Raw genomic sequence first — 18,568 nt, forward strand, 5'->3', positions numbered from 1 at the left:
ACATTTTCAGACTGTAGTTCAAATTATAAGACTCTAGCAAATCAGTTCTAATAGTTTTTGTGATAATCCATTGAAGATAATGAGACCTGAGGTTTGCCTTATATGAGTGCCAGCTGAGATAAGCTTGCCTTTAAAGAGAAGTACAGCATTTGTATGCCAAGGGCAAGTGTAATTTATATTAGAAAACGGAATTTTTTTGCAATTGGTAGCTTACAAAATCTCTTCACTGATGCCATGATTTTTAAATTCCATTTCAAATTGCGATAGTGGCCTTGTCGGTCTCTGCCCCACCTTGTTGTTAAATGTCCCTTTCCAAACTGGTTCCATAAGTATCAATAATGGCTCTATACTGGGGCATCTAGGCTAGATAGAGTAGTTGCTGCCCAGGGAATTATAAATTCAAATAATCATCTCTGTTGAATGGTGTGCTGTAAATTGTCAGGGCTGATAATTGACAACCTAGTGTCTATCACATTCCAGATCTACCCTTGAAGCAAACGTCCTCTGTGGCAGTAGCAGGGGCAGTCATCGGAGTTGTCCTTGCTCTCTTTATCATTACCATCTTTGTGACGGTGCTCCTGACTCCTCAAAAAGAGAGACCTGCATACCTGGACAAAGTGTAAGTACCAAAATGTGTAAAAATTACAAACTAAACATGAACACTATTGTTTATCATGGAGAGGAGGTTAACATTCATCATCCTAGTACAGTGTGTGTGTTTAATGTATTAATCTAGTTCTCATGCTGCCTCACTTTCATAGTTTGAGATCACTGTTGTTCTGCTCATGAAAAGTCCTAACACTACCTTTATAATATGTAGCAGGTCCCCCTTAGCGCCTTTCAAAAATAAACATTGTCAAATCCTTTATAAATGCGGAACTGGTTTGTTTTTAGGTTGTTGCTTTTTTAAAAATTTCTGTAATATAAAACTCAAACAAGAGCACAGAAAAACTATTCAAAATTAAAGCTGTAGACCACATTATGGGATTCATCATCTATCTTCGCAGACAGAAAAAGAAAAAAAAATTTTAAAGGAAAGAAAAGCAAATACCAATGAAAAGAATCATTCTTACTGATTGTCATCCAAAAATCCCCAACTATAGCAACTCATTAGGGAGCCCTTTTACCAAACTAGTAAAAAAATGGCCTTAGCATGCCTTTTACATGGGTCTTTCCCACGTGCTAAGGCCATTTTTACCACAGGGGTAAAATGGCAATGTTTCCTATTTTTAGATACTGTCGCAATACACTGATTTCCACTGAATGAAAGAATGGCTACACATCTAATTAATTTACTTTCAGCTTATGTATTTAAGATCATGTAATGACTTCATCATAACGACACTCTGTAAGCCACATTGAGCCTGCAAAAAGGTGGGATAATGTGGGGTACAAATGCAATAAATAATAATAATATGAATATTCCACTATTGCACCATTCAATGTATAAGAGGAAAAAAGGCCTCACAGAGCTCCTAGACTATGAACATCTATCGGAGCTTAAACGGATCACTTTAGACCCTCTGTTCATCATTGGCCAAAAACCTCAAATAGTGTGTGATGTTTTAGGGTCCTTCACAACACTAGATATAGATAAATTGTTATCTTGATTCTGTCTTATCTTGCTACACCGAGCTACTTAACAGGGTGATATAATGAATATATGTAATTTGAAGGAACACTTATCTTTCAGACCGCTCACGCTAGGACATTCAAACACTTAACGTTTCCTTTCTCTCTCTTTGCCCCAAGCCAACGGTGGCCAGTGTTTCATCTCGCGTCAGGGTCTTGGTGGCGGAAACTGCTTTGGAATCGGGTTGTGTTTATCGTGCCTGTGCCTAGCTTCCTCTTATACATTGAATGGTGCTATAGTGGAATATTCATATTCTTTCATTCAGTGGAAATCAGTGTATTGCGACAGTATCTAAAGATGATATATTTCCACATCCTTAAACATACTTTTAATGTTTCCTATTTTCCCATTAATGGCTACACACTAATTTTTGAGCCTTAGTGGTGCATTTGATGCAATACTCTTTTATATTGGATAATGCTCTTTATATTGGACTCAAGTTAACTAGTTTTTTTATTGTTGGAAGAGCCATCAGACACCCTACTTCTTTATGTTTTCCTTTGACTTTTCTTAGTGGTGGCTATGTTCCTCCACCTTTGTGTGATTTCCTCATGCACACTAAGGTGCACTAAAAAATGGCTTGCGGTAGTGTAGGTGCAGGTTTTGGGCATGCGCCAATCCATTTTTCAGCGCGCCTGTAAAAAAGGTCTTTTTTTTTAATTTTTGCCGAAAATGGACTTGTGGCAAAATCAAAATTGCTGAGCGTCCATTTTGGGACTGCGACCTTACCGCCAGCCATTGACCATGTGGTAATTGGCCTGTAATGACCTACGTACGTGCACCAAATGCCACTTGGCGCTCATCCAAAAATAAAAATTATTTTTTGGCCACATGTATCGGATGTGTGGCAAAAATGAAATTACCGCAAGACCCAAGCGGTAGCCATGCGGTAACTCCAATAAGCCCCTAACACCACCTTTTTTATATGTGGTAGGATCTAATCGGTTAATGCATGGCAGTGCTCCCACTCTCCATGTCAGACAAGCCCCCTCCATGAAAATATTTTAACACATAGTTTACATCTATACATTCAAAAATTACTGGGGGATGCCTCAGCGCACTCCATGGTACTCCATTTTTAGCTGCAGTAGTGTTAGGGCTTATTACAGCTTTATAAAAGGGCTCCTATATAACATTTCCCTGAAGAACAGGTTTGTCTGATAGAAAATTATCCAAATGAGCAGGATCCAGAAAGGCATATCTATTATTTCCATGTGCACTTACATGAAAACTTAAGGAAGTGTGTATCTCCCACAGTTAAGGTATTAGACTGCTTCCTATGATACTGAATTTGACTGGCCACATCTGGAAAAATAGATACCTGTTGACCACAGAATGGGCTTGTTTCTTGGAAAAATGTAGTTTCAAGACAGATATTTTTTCCCTATGTCTCAGTCTGAAAAGTAACAAAAAAATAAAAATGTGGAATTGCTCAGGTCGCATTATGACCTAATTCTTCTTGTGATCTGTAGTTTGTTACTGAGAAATTTCACCTGTGACTCATGCGATATTAAGAGTCTGCCTTTGTCATAAAGATTTTCCTAGCTAAGCAAATAAAGAAAACATTAATGACTCTTGAGGCATTCTTTGTAAGCAGAGCACAACTGTGTAAGATTAATATATCAGGTCAGCAAACAAGCTGAAGACCAAAGCAGTTGGGGGAACCCTCCCCAACCCCCCAGCTTTTAAAACTAAATTAAACTATTTAAGGTTACTTTGCTTTGAATCTTTAAGCACCTTCAGTGTTTCAGCAGGCACAGGAATCTTAGATGAGATGATGAATGCATCTTTCTTCCACTGAGAATGTGATTAGTCAACTTTGTTTTGTTTTATAGGATTGATCTCCCACCTACACACAAGCCACCTCCTGCCAAGACTATGCCTCAAAAAGAAAATGCTCTGCAGGTAAGTATTTTGTTTTAAAACATAAGGGAAAATCATTCCTCACTCATGGCTTGGAACATGCAGTGATGTGATTTCTGTGGGATAAGTATCTCGTGGAGCAGATAAGATGATCATAAGGAAACATTTGTATGACTACAAGAAAGAGTATTAGAAATGGACAAGGATAGCCCAGAATTACTAAAGGAATATTGCTTTTCAGTGTTCACTGTGGAAGATCCTGAAAGAGGACCACAAAGAAACTGTTAGTAATGGAAAAGAAAGTGGAGTAGACCTCAAACCATTCTCAGACTAGGTTGGTGAGCAATTAACACATCTAAAAATAGATAAGGCAGTGGGGCTTGTGGGATTCATCATAAGCTATTACAGAAACTTAGGAAAGTTCTGCTCACTCCAATGGCACTTTTTCAACACTTCATTGGAAACAGGCAGATGTGGAACACCTTTACAAAAATAGAAGTAGGAAGGTAGCCAATTAGTCTGACCTCAGCGAATATATTAATAGAATCGCTATTAAAACAGAGGCTTGATTTATTTCTGGAATCCAGTGGATTACAGGATTCAAGGCAGTAGGGCTTTACTCAGAGGTGGGTCTTGTTAGATGAATTTCATAAATTTATTTGATTAGTTAACCAGAGAGTTGGATTGGGTAGAGTGCTAGATGCAGCCTACTTGAATTTCAGCAAGATCCTTGACATGGCTCCATACTGATGACTTATAAACAAAAACGTTCAAATATAGGAGGAAAACTATCAGTATAAACCTGGATAATACTACTATCTGAAAGATAAATTATCCAGGAACAGCTTTTTAAAAAAAACTTATACAACCCCCCCCCCCCCCCCCCCCAAATAGTGAATATGTGCTCAGAAATGAATCGGTGCCCTAAAGTAATTTTAAAATCACATTCAGGCACCCTTATTTCAATCATCGCACAGAAATCTAACATAAACAAGTCAAACTTCCTAAGTGTGTGCCTAAAGTGACTAAGTTAGAAACTAGTTGGACAGAAGGTAGTGGAAAGCAGCGATCCATTTCAGAAAAGAGAGGATAACAATGATGTGCTGCAAAGGTCGATTTTCAGAGGGCTGTGTTCATGAGGAGCTAGTTAAACTAAATAAGGACAAATCAATGGGGCCAGATGGCATACATCTGAAGGTACTGAAGAAACTTAGGGAAGTTCTGGCGGCTTCACTGGCTGACCTTTTCAATGCTTCTCTAGAATCGGGAGTGGTCCCAGAGGAATGGAGAAGGGTTAGTGTATCTGGGTTTAAAAAAAGGTTTGAACAAGTTCCTGGAAGGAAAATTCCATAGTCTGCTATTGAAATAGACACGAAGAAAGCTACTGGAACAGCACAGAAGAGCAATACCCTAATGTTCAATACTAATGAGATGGAAAATATAGGCACGCTCATAGCACTGAGCATTAGGGAGTTTGGCGAGAGCATTGTACTTTGGCGCAGGAGGATTATGCTTGGCGCATGTGCAAGAGTTCCAGGTGTTATCTCAGCTCCTGTGCACATGCACCTGGTAGAACCTGAACATGATGCACACATTGCCGTCTGTTTTCTGCGGCCTAAATATAAGCGTTTTAAATTTTTTTTGCTATCGTTTGGGTCTGCTGTTTCTCACGATCAGCACTTAAGGGCTTGCACGGGCTTCCTTCTGCTTACAAAATCAATCAGAACAAGCAGACTTTGCAGAAAAGGTTCATGAGAGAAGTATGAGTCATGAGAAATCCTCTCTTCTAACACCTGCTCCAACCTGGCATTATTTTTTGCAGTGGTAATGCAGTTTTGTTTCACGTGCTCTTTACTAAGCATTGGAGAGGAATACAAAATGACCTCATTAACATAAGCTTGACTACATTAGCATGCGACTTGCATTTTTCATCTGTGCGCTCTATTGTTCTTGTGCTCTGGGCCTCTGAACATTCTGCACAGGTAAATGCAGGCGCTAGCACGGCGCTAATGGCCTCTAGTACCCATGTTTACTTTTGAGCATCAGGGCCTGAGATTTGTTTCAGTTCTTCCAAATCTTCATCATTTGTATACTGATCTCTCTCATGCATATTTATTTTGGGTATCCTGGAAACCAGACTAGCTGGATAGTCTCTAACATTGTATTCAGGAACACTTAGGGATTCCCTGGTTTGTGGTACAAGATTTGTACCTCTCCAGTTATTGTCGGATAATGGTGCAGACTAGAGAATGACACAGGGACGGGGAACTACAGTAACCATGGGGATGGGGCGGGGACAGATCTCATGGGGACGGGGTGGGGATGGGGACAGAGCCCACAGGGACGGGGACCAACTTTGTCCCCGTGACATTTTCTATTTGAAGCCTGTGAATGAACTAGACTGTTATTTAAGTTTGAGTGATACCCAGAAAGTTTGATTTTTTGGAAAAACAAGCAAACATACTGGCCACAACTAGCAAAATTTGCATGGGGGATCCTGTACATCCTGCTACCAGCACATATTCTAAGAAGACAACTTCTATTCCAGGAAGGACTGTGGAAGACAGGAGAGCTAGACTGAATCCTGAGATTGTTGATGACTTCTTATTCATCCACAGATTAAAAAATCATAACAGTGCTTCATGGGCATATTTCTCCCCTCTAGGGCATATAGAACGGGTTGTATTTTATAACCCTGGACATTTTAACAGTGTGAATTAGGATTCCTTGGTGTAGTAGAAATCACCTATTGTTGGGGTTGGAAGGGTAGAGGGTGGTGGTGGGAAGGAGGGTTGTTATAGCTGCTCATTGTTATTATTGTTTTCTATTTGTAATTTATACACAACAGTTGCACAGCATATTGTTCCTTTTTATACTTTAATAAAAGATTTAAATATAAAATCATAAGTGTTCAAGGCTTCTGCAGATCAGGACAGAGCCCACGGGGATGGGGCGGGGATGGGGACAGAACCTGTGGGGATGGGGTGGGGACAGAGACAGAACCTGCGGGGACAGGACGGGTACAAATTTTGTCCCCATGTCATTCTCTAGTGCAGACTTCACTGCAATTAGACTAACCAGTTACTTGCATGCCACATTCCAGGGCTTCCCAAATGTGTCCTAGGAACCCCACAGTTCTCATTATATTTACAATAACTGACTATGCATTTGATAGTTTTGCATATATTGCACATTTCTCATGCGTATTTATTAAGGGTATCTTAAAAACCCAACTAATTCTGCAGCCCCCAGAAAAATCTGCTTCCAAGTTTGTACCTGTGTATCTGACTTGTACCTATATTTAGATCAACAATCCTCAACTCAGTCCTCAGGATACATCTTAGTAAGGTTTTCAGGATATCCACAATGAATATGCATAAACTCAGAAGACAGATTTTTCTTATTTTATGGAGTACATTTAGTAATGGTTCCAAGGTCTGTTCTCTGGACCCCACAGTAAATACACATTCATTGTGGATATCATGAAAATCTGACTGACAGGGTGTGTCCTGAGGACTAGGTTGAAAGCTATTGCATTAGGCTAAGCTTTTTGGATCAGGAAACTCCCTTTCAAACAATGCAGATGTGTATTTTATATACTATAGCTAGTACAATGTGCTTCCTTGACTGAATTACTTGGATCATTGTGTTGGAACAAGCTCGTAAGGCCAAACCAATTCAGTATTATCAGTGCTGCATATGCTACTTTAGTAAGGCAGCTCCCCCTCAGTATTATCAGTTTTGTGTGTATTATATTGGTCCCTAGTTGCTTGTTGCATTATTGTAGCGTTTATTACAAATTTTGAAAGTTGGCACTGAGAAAGCCTGTGCACAGCCCAATTAGTCTATGATGATTTGGAGCTATAACATTGTATTTCTGAAGAGCAGTAAAGCAGACAAATTGGAGCAAAGCCAGCAGTGAAAATGTAGACATTATGGTGCCTTCTTAGCTCCTGGAAGGTCAAAGTATCTTTAGTCTACAGGTCTCATTCCTCTGCCAATTTAGCAAAGTTTCTGCATACTAGTAGCATCGTACTGACTGATATAGGGAGAACTTGCATATCTTATTAAAGTGCTCTTTTAAACCAATCCTAACACTTGCTGTCTGTGGTAGGTGAAGAATAGAAATTGAGATCTCTTAAAAGAGCCTGTTTCCTACCAATGTGCCTCAACCCTGGAGGGATCACGCCCAAATGTGAAAGTCATTACTTTTCCATGTCTGTCCTCCAGTTCTAAAAATGCCCTCTTTACAAGTTGTCTTGGATGAAAAATTTGAATGATTGTATATCTTGTGTCCATGAAAAGCATTAGGTGTTCTTTCAAAAAATAAATTAATTAAAACTAAACAGAGAAAACTAAATCTCAGTCCAAGAGACTATAAAAGTAGCAACCAATACACACTCCCATTGGTGGTTTCTAGCACCAGACTATGGAGTTCTCTTCTAATGCAAAACACCAAGTGGTCTATGGCCACTATCCCTGGCATTCTGTATATCACACTGAGATTTCTATGTGGAAATCAAAGCGTATTCCATAACAACATACATAACTTAATTAGTTAGCAAGCTAATAAGCACCAATAATTAATAACCAGGCATAACTGTGTATCTGGATTTTCAAAAGACGTTTGACAAAGTACCTCATGAAAGACTCCAGAGCAAATTGAATAGGAAGTAGTGTGCTATTGTGGATTAAAAACTGGTTAAAAGATAGAAAACAGAGAGTAGGGTTAAATGTTCGGTATTCTCAATGATGAAGGGTAGATAGTGGGGTTCCCCAGAGGTCTGTGTTGGGGCCGCTGCTTTTTAACATATTTTTAAATGATCTAGAGATGGGAGTAACTAGTGAGGTAATTAAATTTGCTGATGACAAAGATGTTAAATTACAAGAGGACCTTACAAGATTGGGAGACTGGGCATATAAATGGCAGATGACATTTAATGTGAGCAAGTGCAGAAGTTTGGGGAGGGACTGAAATCTTTGGTTTGGACTGTGGCTTTTTCTGAAGTAATTTCTGCGTTGGGGAGGAGAGAGGAAAGACTACACAAAACAGAGGAATTCAATAAGTGGCTTGAGTCTTGGTGTAAAGAAGAAGGTTTTAGATACATAGGAGAATGGGGTAATACGTGGAAAAATAACAGGCTGTACTGTAATGATGGGCTACATCTTTCTATGATGGGAAAAAGGATCCTTGGGGAGAAATTCAGACAGTATGTTTCTAGACATTTAAACTAGAGGGTGGGGGTGACAAAAGGAAACAGGAGATTTCGGAAAGTCACCCCCAGAATAAACATGATGGCAGAGGGAAAGGTCGTGTAAATATAGAAAACCACCCAAACTCACTAAGCACATGGAAAGCTATGTGCACAAATGCTCATAGTCTAAGTAAAAAGATTCAAGACTTGCAAGCCCTGATGTTTAAAGTAAACTTGGATATTGTTGCTATTACGGAGATGTGGTTCAATGATTCTCATGAATGGGATGTGACCGTACCGGGCTATAATCTTTTTAGGAAGGATAGAGAGAACTGAAGAGGTGGAGGAGTGGCTCTGTATGTGAGTGAGAATATCAGAGCGGCTGAAATGTGGGGAACCTGGGGAAAAGAAGAAGCTTTATGGATTGTCCTGGAAAGAGAAGACGGAACCTGTATCCACAGGGGAGTTATCTACAGACCTCCTGCGCAAACGGAGAAGTTAGACAAAGATCTGATAGAAGATATTCAAAAGATTAGTAGGAAAGGGGAGGTGCTACTGTTGGGAGATTTCAATTTGTCTGACGTGGATTGGAATGTCCTGTCTGTGGAATCGGAAAGAAGTAGGGAGATTGTGGATGCCTGTCAAAGTGCCTTGCTCAGACAAATGGTGACGGAACCCACGAGGGAAGGGTCGATGCTGGATCTAGTGCTTACTAATGGAGGTAGTGTTTCCAATATCCGGGTGGGTGCCCACCTATGTAATAGTGATCATCACACCGTATGGTTTGATATAAGAGCGAAGGCGGAGTGCAGACACACAAAACTCAAAGTACTGGATTTCAGACATACTGATTTTGACAAAATGGAGAAATACCTGAAAAAGGAGCTGTTGGCGTGGGAAGGCATAGGAGAAGTGGAAAAACAGTGGTCCAAGCTAAAGGCTGCTATAAATATGGCGACTGATCTTTTTGTGAGGAAAGTAAACAAAAACAAGAGAAGCAGGAAGCCTATATGGTTCCCCAAACAAGTAGCTGAAAAAATAAGAGCAAAAGAGGCTTTGTTCAAGAAATACAAAAGAATGCAACGAGAGGATCACGGAAAAGATCGGATTAAACTTGAAGAAGTGAAGAGAGAAATATGGCTAGCGAAAGCACGAGCAGAAGAAAAATGGCTAAAGATGTAAAGAGAGGTGACAAGACTTTTTTCAGATATATTGGAGAAAGGAGAAGAGATAGGAATGGAATTGCGAGACTGAAAGATAATGAGAACGGCTATGTGGAGAGTGATGAAGATAAAGCGAACGTGCTAAACAATTATTTCTCTTCGGTGCTCACGGAGGAAAATCCTGGTGAAGGACCGCATTTGGCTGCCAAGGGAATATCTGGGAATGGAGTGGATACTGCGCCGTTTATGGAAGAAAGAGTTTATAAACAGCTGGAGAATCTGAAGATGAGCAAAGCTATGGGGCCGGATGGCATACATCCCAGGATACTGAAGGAGCTCAGAGAGGTTCTGGCAGGACCTCTTAAAGATTTATTTAATAGATCTTTAGAGACGGGAGAGGTTCCGTGAGATTGGAGACGAGTGGATGTGGTCCCTCTCCACAAAAGTGGAGACAGGGAAGAAGTGGGAAACTACAGACCAGTAAGTCTCACGTCGGTGGTAGGAAAAATACTGGAGTCATTGCTGAAAGAAAGGTTAGTTAACTTTCTAGAAGCCGACGGGTTACAGGACCCGAGGCAACATGGCTTTTCCAAAGGAAATCCCTGCCAAATGAATCTTATTGACTTTTTTGACTGGGTGACCAAAGAACTGGATGAGGGACGTGCGCTAGATGTAATCTACTTGGACTTCAGCAAAGCCTTTGATACAGTCCCCCACAGAAGACTCATGAATGAGCTGAAAGGGTTGAACTAGGGACCGAAAGTGGTGAACTGGATAAGAAACTGGTTAACCGACAGGTGGCAGAGGGAGGTGGTAAATGGAATCCGCTCGGAGAAAAGGAAGGTGAGCAGTGGAGTTCTTCAGGGGTTGGTGCTGGGGCCTATTCTGTTAAATATATTTGTGGGAGATATTGCTGAAGGGTTGGAAGGAAAGGTGTGCCTTTTTGCGGATGACACGAAAATAGCCAATAGAGGGATCTCTGAACGTTAGAAGAATGGTCGAGGGTCTGGCAGTTAAAATGTAAACAATTCAATAAGTATCTGGAAGAAACCTAAATAACTTCCTGAGTCTAACTATTTCCCAAAACTATACTCAGAACTTATCCAATAAACTATAAGCTCAAACTAGCTACAAATGAACCTCACAAAGTGATAATATTAATGTGCTCAGTCCATACTCATTCCAACCACTACATCCCCAAGAGGAATATGTGGCAGTGTCACAGATGGCACCATCATAGCACATTAGGTGTTCCGCCTCCTTAAATCATGTATGTACATACAACAAAGCCAGCCACGGCTCCTCTGATAGTAATCAATTGTAATTAGTTATATCCAACCTTATGTGCACATATATACATAAATATATATTGACATCAAGTTTTTATATACTCATTTATACCAGTACTCTACAACATTCAGTATACATGGCACTTTACATATTGAATTACTCAAAAGTCAAAAGGTACAACTGTACTGTTGTATAGACATAAGGAGATATACTAAATCATGTGCTGAAAACCACTGCACAAACAATGTATAACACCCTACATAAATATGCAAATAACAGTATTATACATTTAAATCAAAAGGTGATTCAGAAATTGCATATGAAGTTTACGTCCCTTGAGGATAAATTGTGCTCATGTTCAAACTCCACATACTCCACACTCTATCCATTCATCCTGTCCATTCTCACGATTTCAAATAATAATTCCCTTTGACTCTGTCTGAGTTTCGCGTTGCATCATCAAAAAGGGAATCTGCAACCAACACAAAAGTTAACCACATATCTATCACACAAACAGGAACATACACTTTACCCTAAGCTCCTAAATAAGCACACAAAATTCAGTCAGATTACTAAACAAACTGAAAAAACAGTTGCGGACACAAACCCTGAACGGGTCCACACCAGAGCTCCACCTTCCGACTGTGCATAGTGTGTGACATCACTTTCTCCGCACTCGTTAAATATCCATCAAAACCCCGCCCCTCAACACTCATTGGTTAGAAAATAAAATTACCAGACCATCACACAAAAACCCTCAGAGTTAACACTCCCTTTCCCCTACATATCCCTCTAAATATCCACTCACAGAATCGCAATGTCCAGACCCAAAGCATCCCTCCCATACTCACAGCCACTCAAACTCCCTATTCAGCCCATTTAAATTTTTACAAGCAATAAAACAACTTGCTGGAAATACAGAGAAAGTAATATATAGGAATTATTTCAGTCAGGAAATTCTATTCTCTTACTTAGACCACTAAACAGGGAGAGTGAAACAAAACAAGGAGATCAATTAAACAGTAAACAGAAAATAAAACGTGGTATTAACCTGATTATCCCCAGATATTACTCGTCTAATTCATTATTCCACATTGATCATCTGGTTGGCTTCTTCAAGGCCAATACGGTGTATAGTCAAATCGTTTAATTGAAAACATACTTATTGTCCAATATTAGTTAGAAATAATACATCTGATTACATTTTTTTCTCTATTGTACTATTTTGGGATCTTGCCAGGTACTTGTGACCTGGATTGGCCACTGTTGAAAAGAGGATGCTGGGCTTGATGGACCTTCAGTCTGTCCCTGTATGGCAATACTTACGTAACCAGTTATCAGCACAAATTGGCATTAATTAGGATTTACACGTGCTACTTCCTAAGCGTATTCTGTAATGTGGTGCACGTAAATATAAGTTGCATAGTTGAAAAGTGGACATGTTCATGGGCATGGAATGGGTGGCTCATGGGCATTCCTAAAATCTATGCACATTGTTATAGAATACACCCGCTCCGCACCTAATTTAAGCATTGAGATTTACACCAGGTTTTACTTGGCATAATTAACCACAACTAATTTTAGCGTAAATTAAAGCATACTTATAGAATACAGTTTAATTTCCATGCAGAAATCTCAATGCGATATATAGAATCTAGCCCTAAGTGGATAAATTTATAAAAAGGCACCTAGATAAGAAAGCAATAAGGCATATAATTGTAGCCTATTTGATAAAGACACCGTGTCTTTATTCAATAGGCTAAAATTATATGCCTTATTGTGTGACATATGTGTCTTTAGAATTTGTCAAATTACTTCCAATATTTTAATCCAAAACCTCATTCCCCAGTCTCCTAATGAAGTCTGGAACATTAAAAAGCTCTTGCAACCACAGGAAGAGAGCAAGGATCCAAATATAACAACTGTAAAAAGTACTACTTCAACATTTCAGCTGAAGAAACTGAAATACAAAAAGGAAAATTTAAGAACCTCAAATGATTAACTCTCAGAGTGTTTTCAGCTTTTTCCAATTTAGATTCCAAAAGCGTATTGCTTTTAATTAAAGCACTGTTAGCTCCTTCTAATTCTAATCTCTTATTGATATTCAGCAGTTCCTTCCTTTAACCCCTTATCTCATTTTCCAAATTAAAGAATTTCTCAACTCTCACCAGAAAATCTGCAAAGCTGTGACAAACATCCAGACAATGTTGTCTCTATCTTAGCTACAAACCTCCATATATCAAGGTTAGATTATGACTTGAAAGATTAAATTATAGTGTGTGTGTGGGGGGGGGGGGGGAGGGGGGGTTATATATATTGGGAGGTTTTAGCATTATTTAATTGACTACTAGTATTTGACTACTAGTCCAAGTCAGTGTGAGTGAGGAACTAGATCAAGGGATCAAGAATCCTGTATGGAAAGAATGGAACCAAACAATCAGCAGTGCTTAAATGGCAACTCCAGTAATTGGGAAGCAAGGCCAGTGCTAAGCAGACTTCTACTGTCTGAGCCCTGATCGTGGCTGAACAGATTTAGGTGGGCTGGAATGGGGCTTCGATGACAGCTTCAGTAGTTCGAGAAGAAGGCCAGTGATGGGCAGCATTCTATCGTCTGTGCCCTGAAAATGGCAAGGTCATACCAATATCAAGTATGCATACATAAATTTGCATCCTACCTTATGCTACGAGTTTAACTTGTTGAGCAGACTGGATGGACCGTACAGGTCTGTATCTGCCATCATCTCTTATGTTATGTATGTTACTATGTAACAATATAATGCCTTCGTATCACTCTGTGGTGTGACCACACCTTAAATATTGTGTGCAATTTTGGCCACCACATCTAAAAAAAATATAAAAATAAAAAAATAGCAGAATTAGAAAATGTACAGAAAATGATAAAGGGGTGGGATGACTTCCCCATGAGGAAAGGCTAATAAGGCTAGGATTCTTCTGTTTAGAGAATGGACAGCCGAGGGGAGATATGATAGAGGTCTATAAAATACTGAGTGGACTGGAATGGGTAGACATGAATTGCTTGTTTACTCTTTCCATAAATACAAGAACTAGGGGGCACACAATGAAGCTACTAAGTAGCAAATTTAAAACAAATTTAAAACAAATATTTCTTCACTTAACGTGTAATTAAACTCTGGAATTCACTGCCAGAGAATACGACAAAAGCAGTTAGTTTAGGGTTTGAAAAAAGGTTTGGACAAAGTCCATAAGCTATTATTGAGATGGACTTGGGAAAGTCCACTGCTTATTTCTGGGATAAGCAACATAAAATCTGTTTTACTCTTTTTAGGATCTTATCAGATACTTGTGACCTGGAAACAGCATACTGGGCTTGATGGACCTTAGATCTGTCCCAGTATGGCAGTGCTTATGTTCTTAGGGGAAGGAGAAGCAAAGTAGGCTCAAAGGATATAGGGAGTGGAGCAGGTAGAAAGCTATTAAACTCCTTGCTCCCAAATATAGAACAACAAATTATGCCTGCACCTAGGGGATAAAAATTAAAAAGTGCAGAGGGAGTAAGGAGTATGAAAAGAGGACAAGGAGGCAAGAGGAGGAAGAAGAAATTAGGAGGAATGAAAGAATGGGGGAAAGAGTATCGTGCAGATGGGCTGAGAAGAGTGACAGACTAGTAAAAGACTGGTTGAGAGGAAAAGGTTGATGTGAATGAGCTGAGAGGATGAGGGGGAAGCAGGAGTTTTGATATGGCTATTTGAGCATTCCCCATGTCCATATTACTTGATACAGGCTGGTCACTCACAATCAACCATATTTTTTTTTCCTTTTTATTTTTTGCTGGAAGAGGGGGAATTTGTGTTCAGTTCATGAGCTCAGCACCCCGATTCATTTTTAAAAGTTGGCTCCTATAGCACCAGCTGTCTCAATTTAAAGACCAAGCAACAGATACGTGAGATCAGTAAGTCATCTCCAACTCTTAGCTGAAGTTATTTAATTGTTGTGTATGCTGAGCAGACAGATGGTGAATGAGAAGATCAGGTCTCTTAAGGGCTGCTTTGGTACGCTAGGAGAATGGTAAAGGAATATCTGAGATAATAAATAATAACTTTGCATTTTCCTGATGACAGTGGAAATGTGCCTGTTGTAAATGAGTTGATTTATAAGGTTACCAAACAGATGTAACCCTGAGTTCTCAGGCTAGACACACGTATTTTGGACTAGGTTTTGAAGGTTAGGACCAGGACTTTCAAAGTTAGGTCGTCTGTCACTGTAATCCACACTCTCCACACACTTATATATGCCATAAACTGTGAACGGTTTGCTTGAACTTGGATATTTTTATAATGGGACAAGCTTCAATCAGCTATTTATGCTATTTGTATATTTATTTATTTATTTATTTATTTATTTTTGTTACATTTGTACCCCACACTTTCCTACTCATGGCAGGCTCAATGCGGCTTACATGGGGCAATGGAGGGTTAAGTGACTTGCCCAGAGTGACAAGGAGCTGCCTGTGCCTGAAGTGGGAATCAAACTCAGTTCCTCAGGACCAGAGTCCACCACCCTAACCACTAGGCCACTCCTCCGCCTTTCTGTGGGTACAACCAAACTGGTTTATATATATTATATACAGGCACTTTTTCTGTCCCTAATGGGCTCACAATCTACGTTTTGTACCTGGGTAAATGGAAGGTTAAGTGACTTGCCCAGGGTCACAAGGAGTTGCAGTGGGAATCGAACCCCGATCTCCAGGATACAAGATCATATCCAGGGATCTCCAGCGAACAAAACAGCACGAGACACCGTCCAGTGCCAGAAGGACATAAGAGATGCTCCTGAGAAAATTAAAAACCTATGGGAGAGGAGGAAATGTATCGTTACCTCTGGAACTCACTGCCAGGGCAAGCGGTAAAAGCAGGTAATGTAAATGGGTTTAAAAAAGGCTTGGACAAATTCCTGGAAGAAAAGTCTGTAAATCGTTATTAAGGTAGATCTGGGGAAAGCCACACTGCTTATTCCTGGGATTAAGCAACGTGGAATTTCTGTCAGCAAGTATAAGATTTTCCTTCCTAGTTCTTCCACAGAGGGATGTCTAGTGTAGAAAAGCTTTACCTTGGTTGTTCTGCTGCTCCAGCTGGATTCTGTAGCATTTGTTTGCTTTTAAATCTTTATGCAGGCAGTGGTGGAAGACACAGAGCTGGTCTTAGCAATTGCAGGACCCTGTGCAGACCAGTTCAGTAGGCCCCCTGCCTGCGCCCGCCACCATAAGCCATAATTTATCACAGTTTAAAGGAGCTTTAAAGTTCTTGGAACCCCACCTCACCCCATACTGTGATATGCATCCACCATGTTTCAGTAGAAAGCAGCAGACAGCAGCAGCAATTTTCATATCCGGTCAGCTGCTGAGCCCAGAGCCTCCTCGCTGCTGCATCCCACCATTTCAGAAGTGGGAAGTGATATCAAAAGGGGGCGGGACACAGCAGTGAGGAGGCTCCGGACTCGGCAGCTGATGGGATATGAAAATTGCTGCCCCCTGCCTGGTGCTCTCTACTGAAATGTGGTTGCACATTAAGGTACAGAGCAGGGAGGAGTTCCGAGAAAGGAGGACAGACATGCCAGAGATGCAGGACCCCTAGGAGTGCAGGCCCCTGTTGCCCCTGCCTAAGACCAACCCTGGGACGACAGGGTCTCAGTACATGTGATCCCACTGTACATGTCCAACAGCTTTCTAGACTCTGAGGCTGATCCTACTCCTTGGTTAGAGACGGAGCTTTTATTTAGAAGGTCAAACAATGCTACATCTTGGAAATTAAGTTACTTCAGTTCCCTCACAAGGATGTTAAGGAAATGGCCAGGAACCCTGAGCCAGTGCCGTAGCGAGGGTGCCTGACACCCAGGGCGGGTCGCCACTGCGCACTCTTCCCCCCCCCCGGGTGCAGGGCACGGCGCACCCCCCCCCTCCAGAGCGCACCCCCCCGAAACGCACCCTCCCCCCCCCAAAAAATGCACCCTTACCTTGCAGCGGAGGGCAGGCAGGAGGGCCGATCCGCCCCCAGTGCACGTCACTGGGAGCTGCGTCGGCTCTGCTGCTTCCCTGCTTTCTCTGCCCTGGAACAGGAAGTGACCTGTTCCGGGGCAGAAAGAGCAGGGAACCAGCGAGCTGACACCCCCTCAGTGGCGTGCACCCGGGGCGGACCGGCCCACTGCCCCCCCTTCCTACGCCACTGCCCTGAGCCAAACCCCAGTCCTCTTCATGAAGGTGAGTTAGGGCCAGCATAAGCACAGCAGGAGGACACTGACATTCGGTGGGGGAGGGGGGGCACCAAATTCTGCTGCCACTTACATGTTGTGCCAACCCTGCATCACAACACCACCAGCATAGGAGCATATGAATCAGAAGGGAAGATCCACCAGAATCCTGACGCCACCAAAATTGTCCTCCCCAGCAGGTCCTTCTCCTTCCAGCCTTGCATTTAAACATTGTTTGCAGAGTGACAGAAGTATCTCTTTTTGCTGCTGCCACTCTGCCTATCCTCTGTTGGGTCTGGCCACCGGCATTGCATGCCACTTCAAGTCAGACACTAATTACCACCGATCAAAGCTAGGCAGAAAAGTGGCAGCAAAAAGAGATGCTTCTATTGCTCTGCAAGCAATTTTTAAATGCAGGGATGGTAGCAGAAGGAGACTGATGCGGTAATAGCAGGGAGATAAGTCTGATACTAGAGATGGATGGGGAAAGGGGGCAAGTTCGAGATGGCAGGTGCGGCTTGGAAATGGATCTAATACGGGGGCTGAAAAAAGGAGGCAGGAGAATGTGGCTGGGGCAGGAATGAGGGGCAGGTGGGAGAAGGGGGCTGATGCTGGGAATAGCATGGATGGAAAAGGGGGCTGAGAAGGAGGCAGGTAGGAGATGGTAGGTAAGACTTGGAAATGGATGTTATCCTGGAGCTGAAAAAGGGGACAGGTGGGAAAAGGGGGCTGAAGCTAGAGGCTGAAAAGGGGACAGATGGAAGAAGGAGCTGGGACTGGAGCTGGGGGCTGAAAAGGGGAGGTGGAAGAAGGGGTCTGGGCTTGGAAATAGCCCTGATTTAAGGGTTAGGAGAAGGGAGCTGGGTATTGCAAACGGGAGCTGATTCTGGCAGATAGGGATGACAGAAATGGTCTGATGCTAGGAGGAGATGGAAGAAAGAGGCTGATGCTAGGGTTGAACAGGGAGAAGTGGGGGCTTAGAGCTATAAGACTGGGGCTGGAGCTGGGGATGGGGTAGGATCCAGTGCAAGGCCTGATAGAAAAGGTATGTGTTCAGGGCTGATGCAAGGACTGAGAGAAGGAAGAGGAAGACATATACTATATAGGAGAGGGGAGAAGCAAGAGCATATGCAGGGGAAATTGAAGAAGGGAAGGACAGAGGGATGAGTACTGGGGTTAAGTTGGAGGAAAGAGGGTTA

At 41.6% G+C, this 18,568-nt stretch overlaps 1 protein-coding gene across 3 annotated transcripts in view; it reads left to right on the plus strand.

Annotated features, from left to right (window-relative positions):
* The window catches only part of NECTIN3 (nectin cell adhesion molecule 3), a 231,461-nt gene that overhangs the window by 162,466 nt on the left and 50,427 nt on the right, over nt 1-18,568 (plus strand). For all 3 annotated transcript variants that reach the window (XM_030204184.1, XM_030204183.1, XM_030204185.1), the window contains exons 6-7: nt 481-619; nt 3,469-3,538. In XM_030204184.1, the coding sequence (XP_030060044.1) occupies nt 481-619; nt 3,469-3,538 (209 nt within the window). The remainder of the gene's footprint in view (nt 1-480; nt 620-3,468; nt 3,539-18,568) is intronic.

Source organism: Microcaecilia unicolor, chromosome 5 (genome assembly GCF_901765095.1).
Source record: "Microcaecilia unicolor chromosome 5, aMicUni1.1, whole genome shotgun sequence".
In the NCBI taxonomy this organism is placed as follows: domain Eukaryota; kingdom Metazoa; phylum Chordata; class Amphibia; order Gymnophiona; family Siphonopidae; genus Microcaecilia; species Microcaecilia unicolor.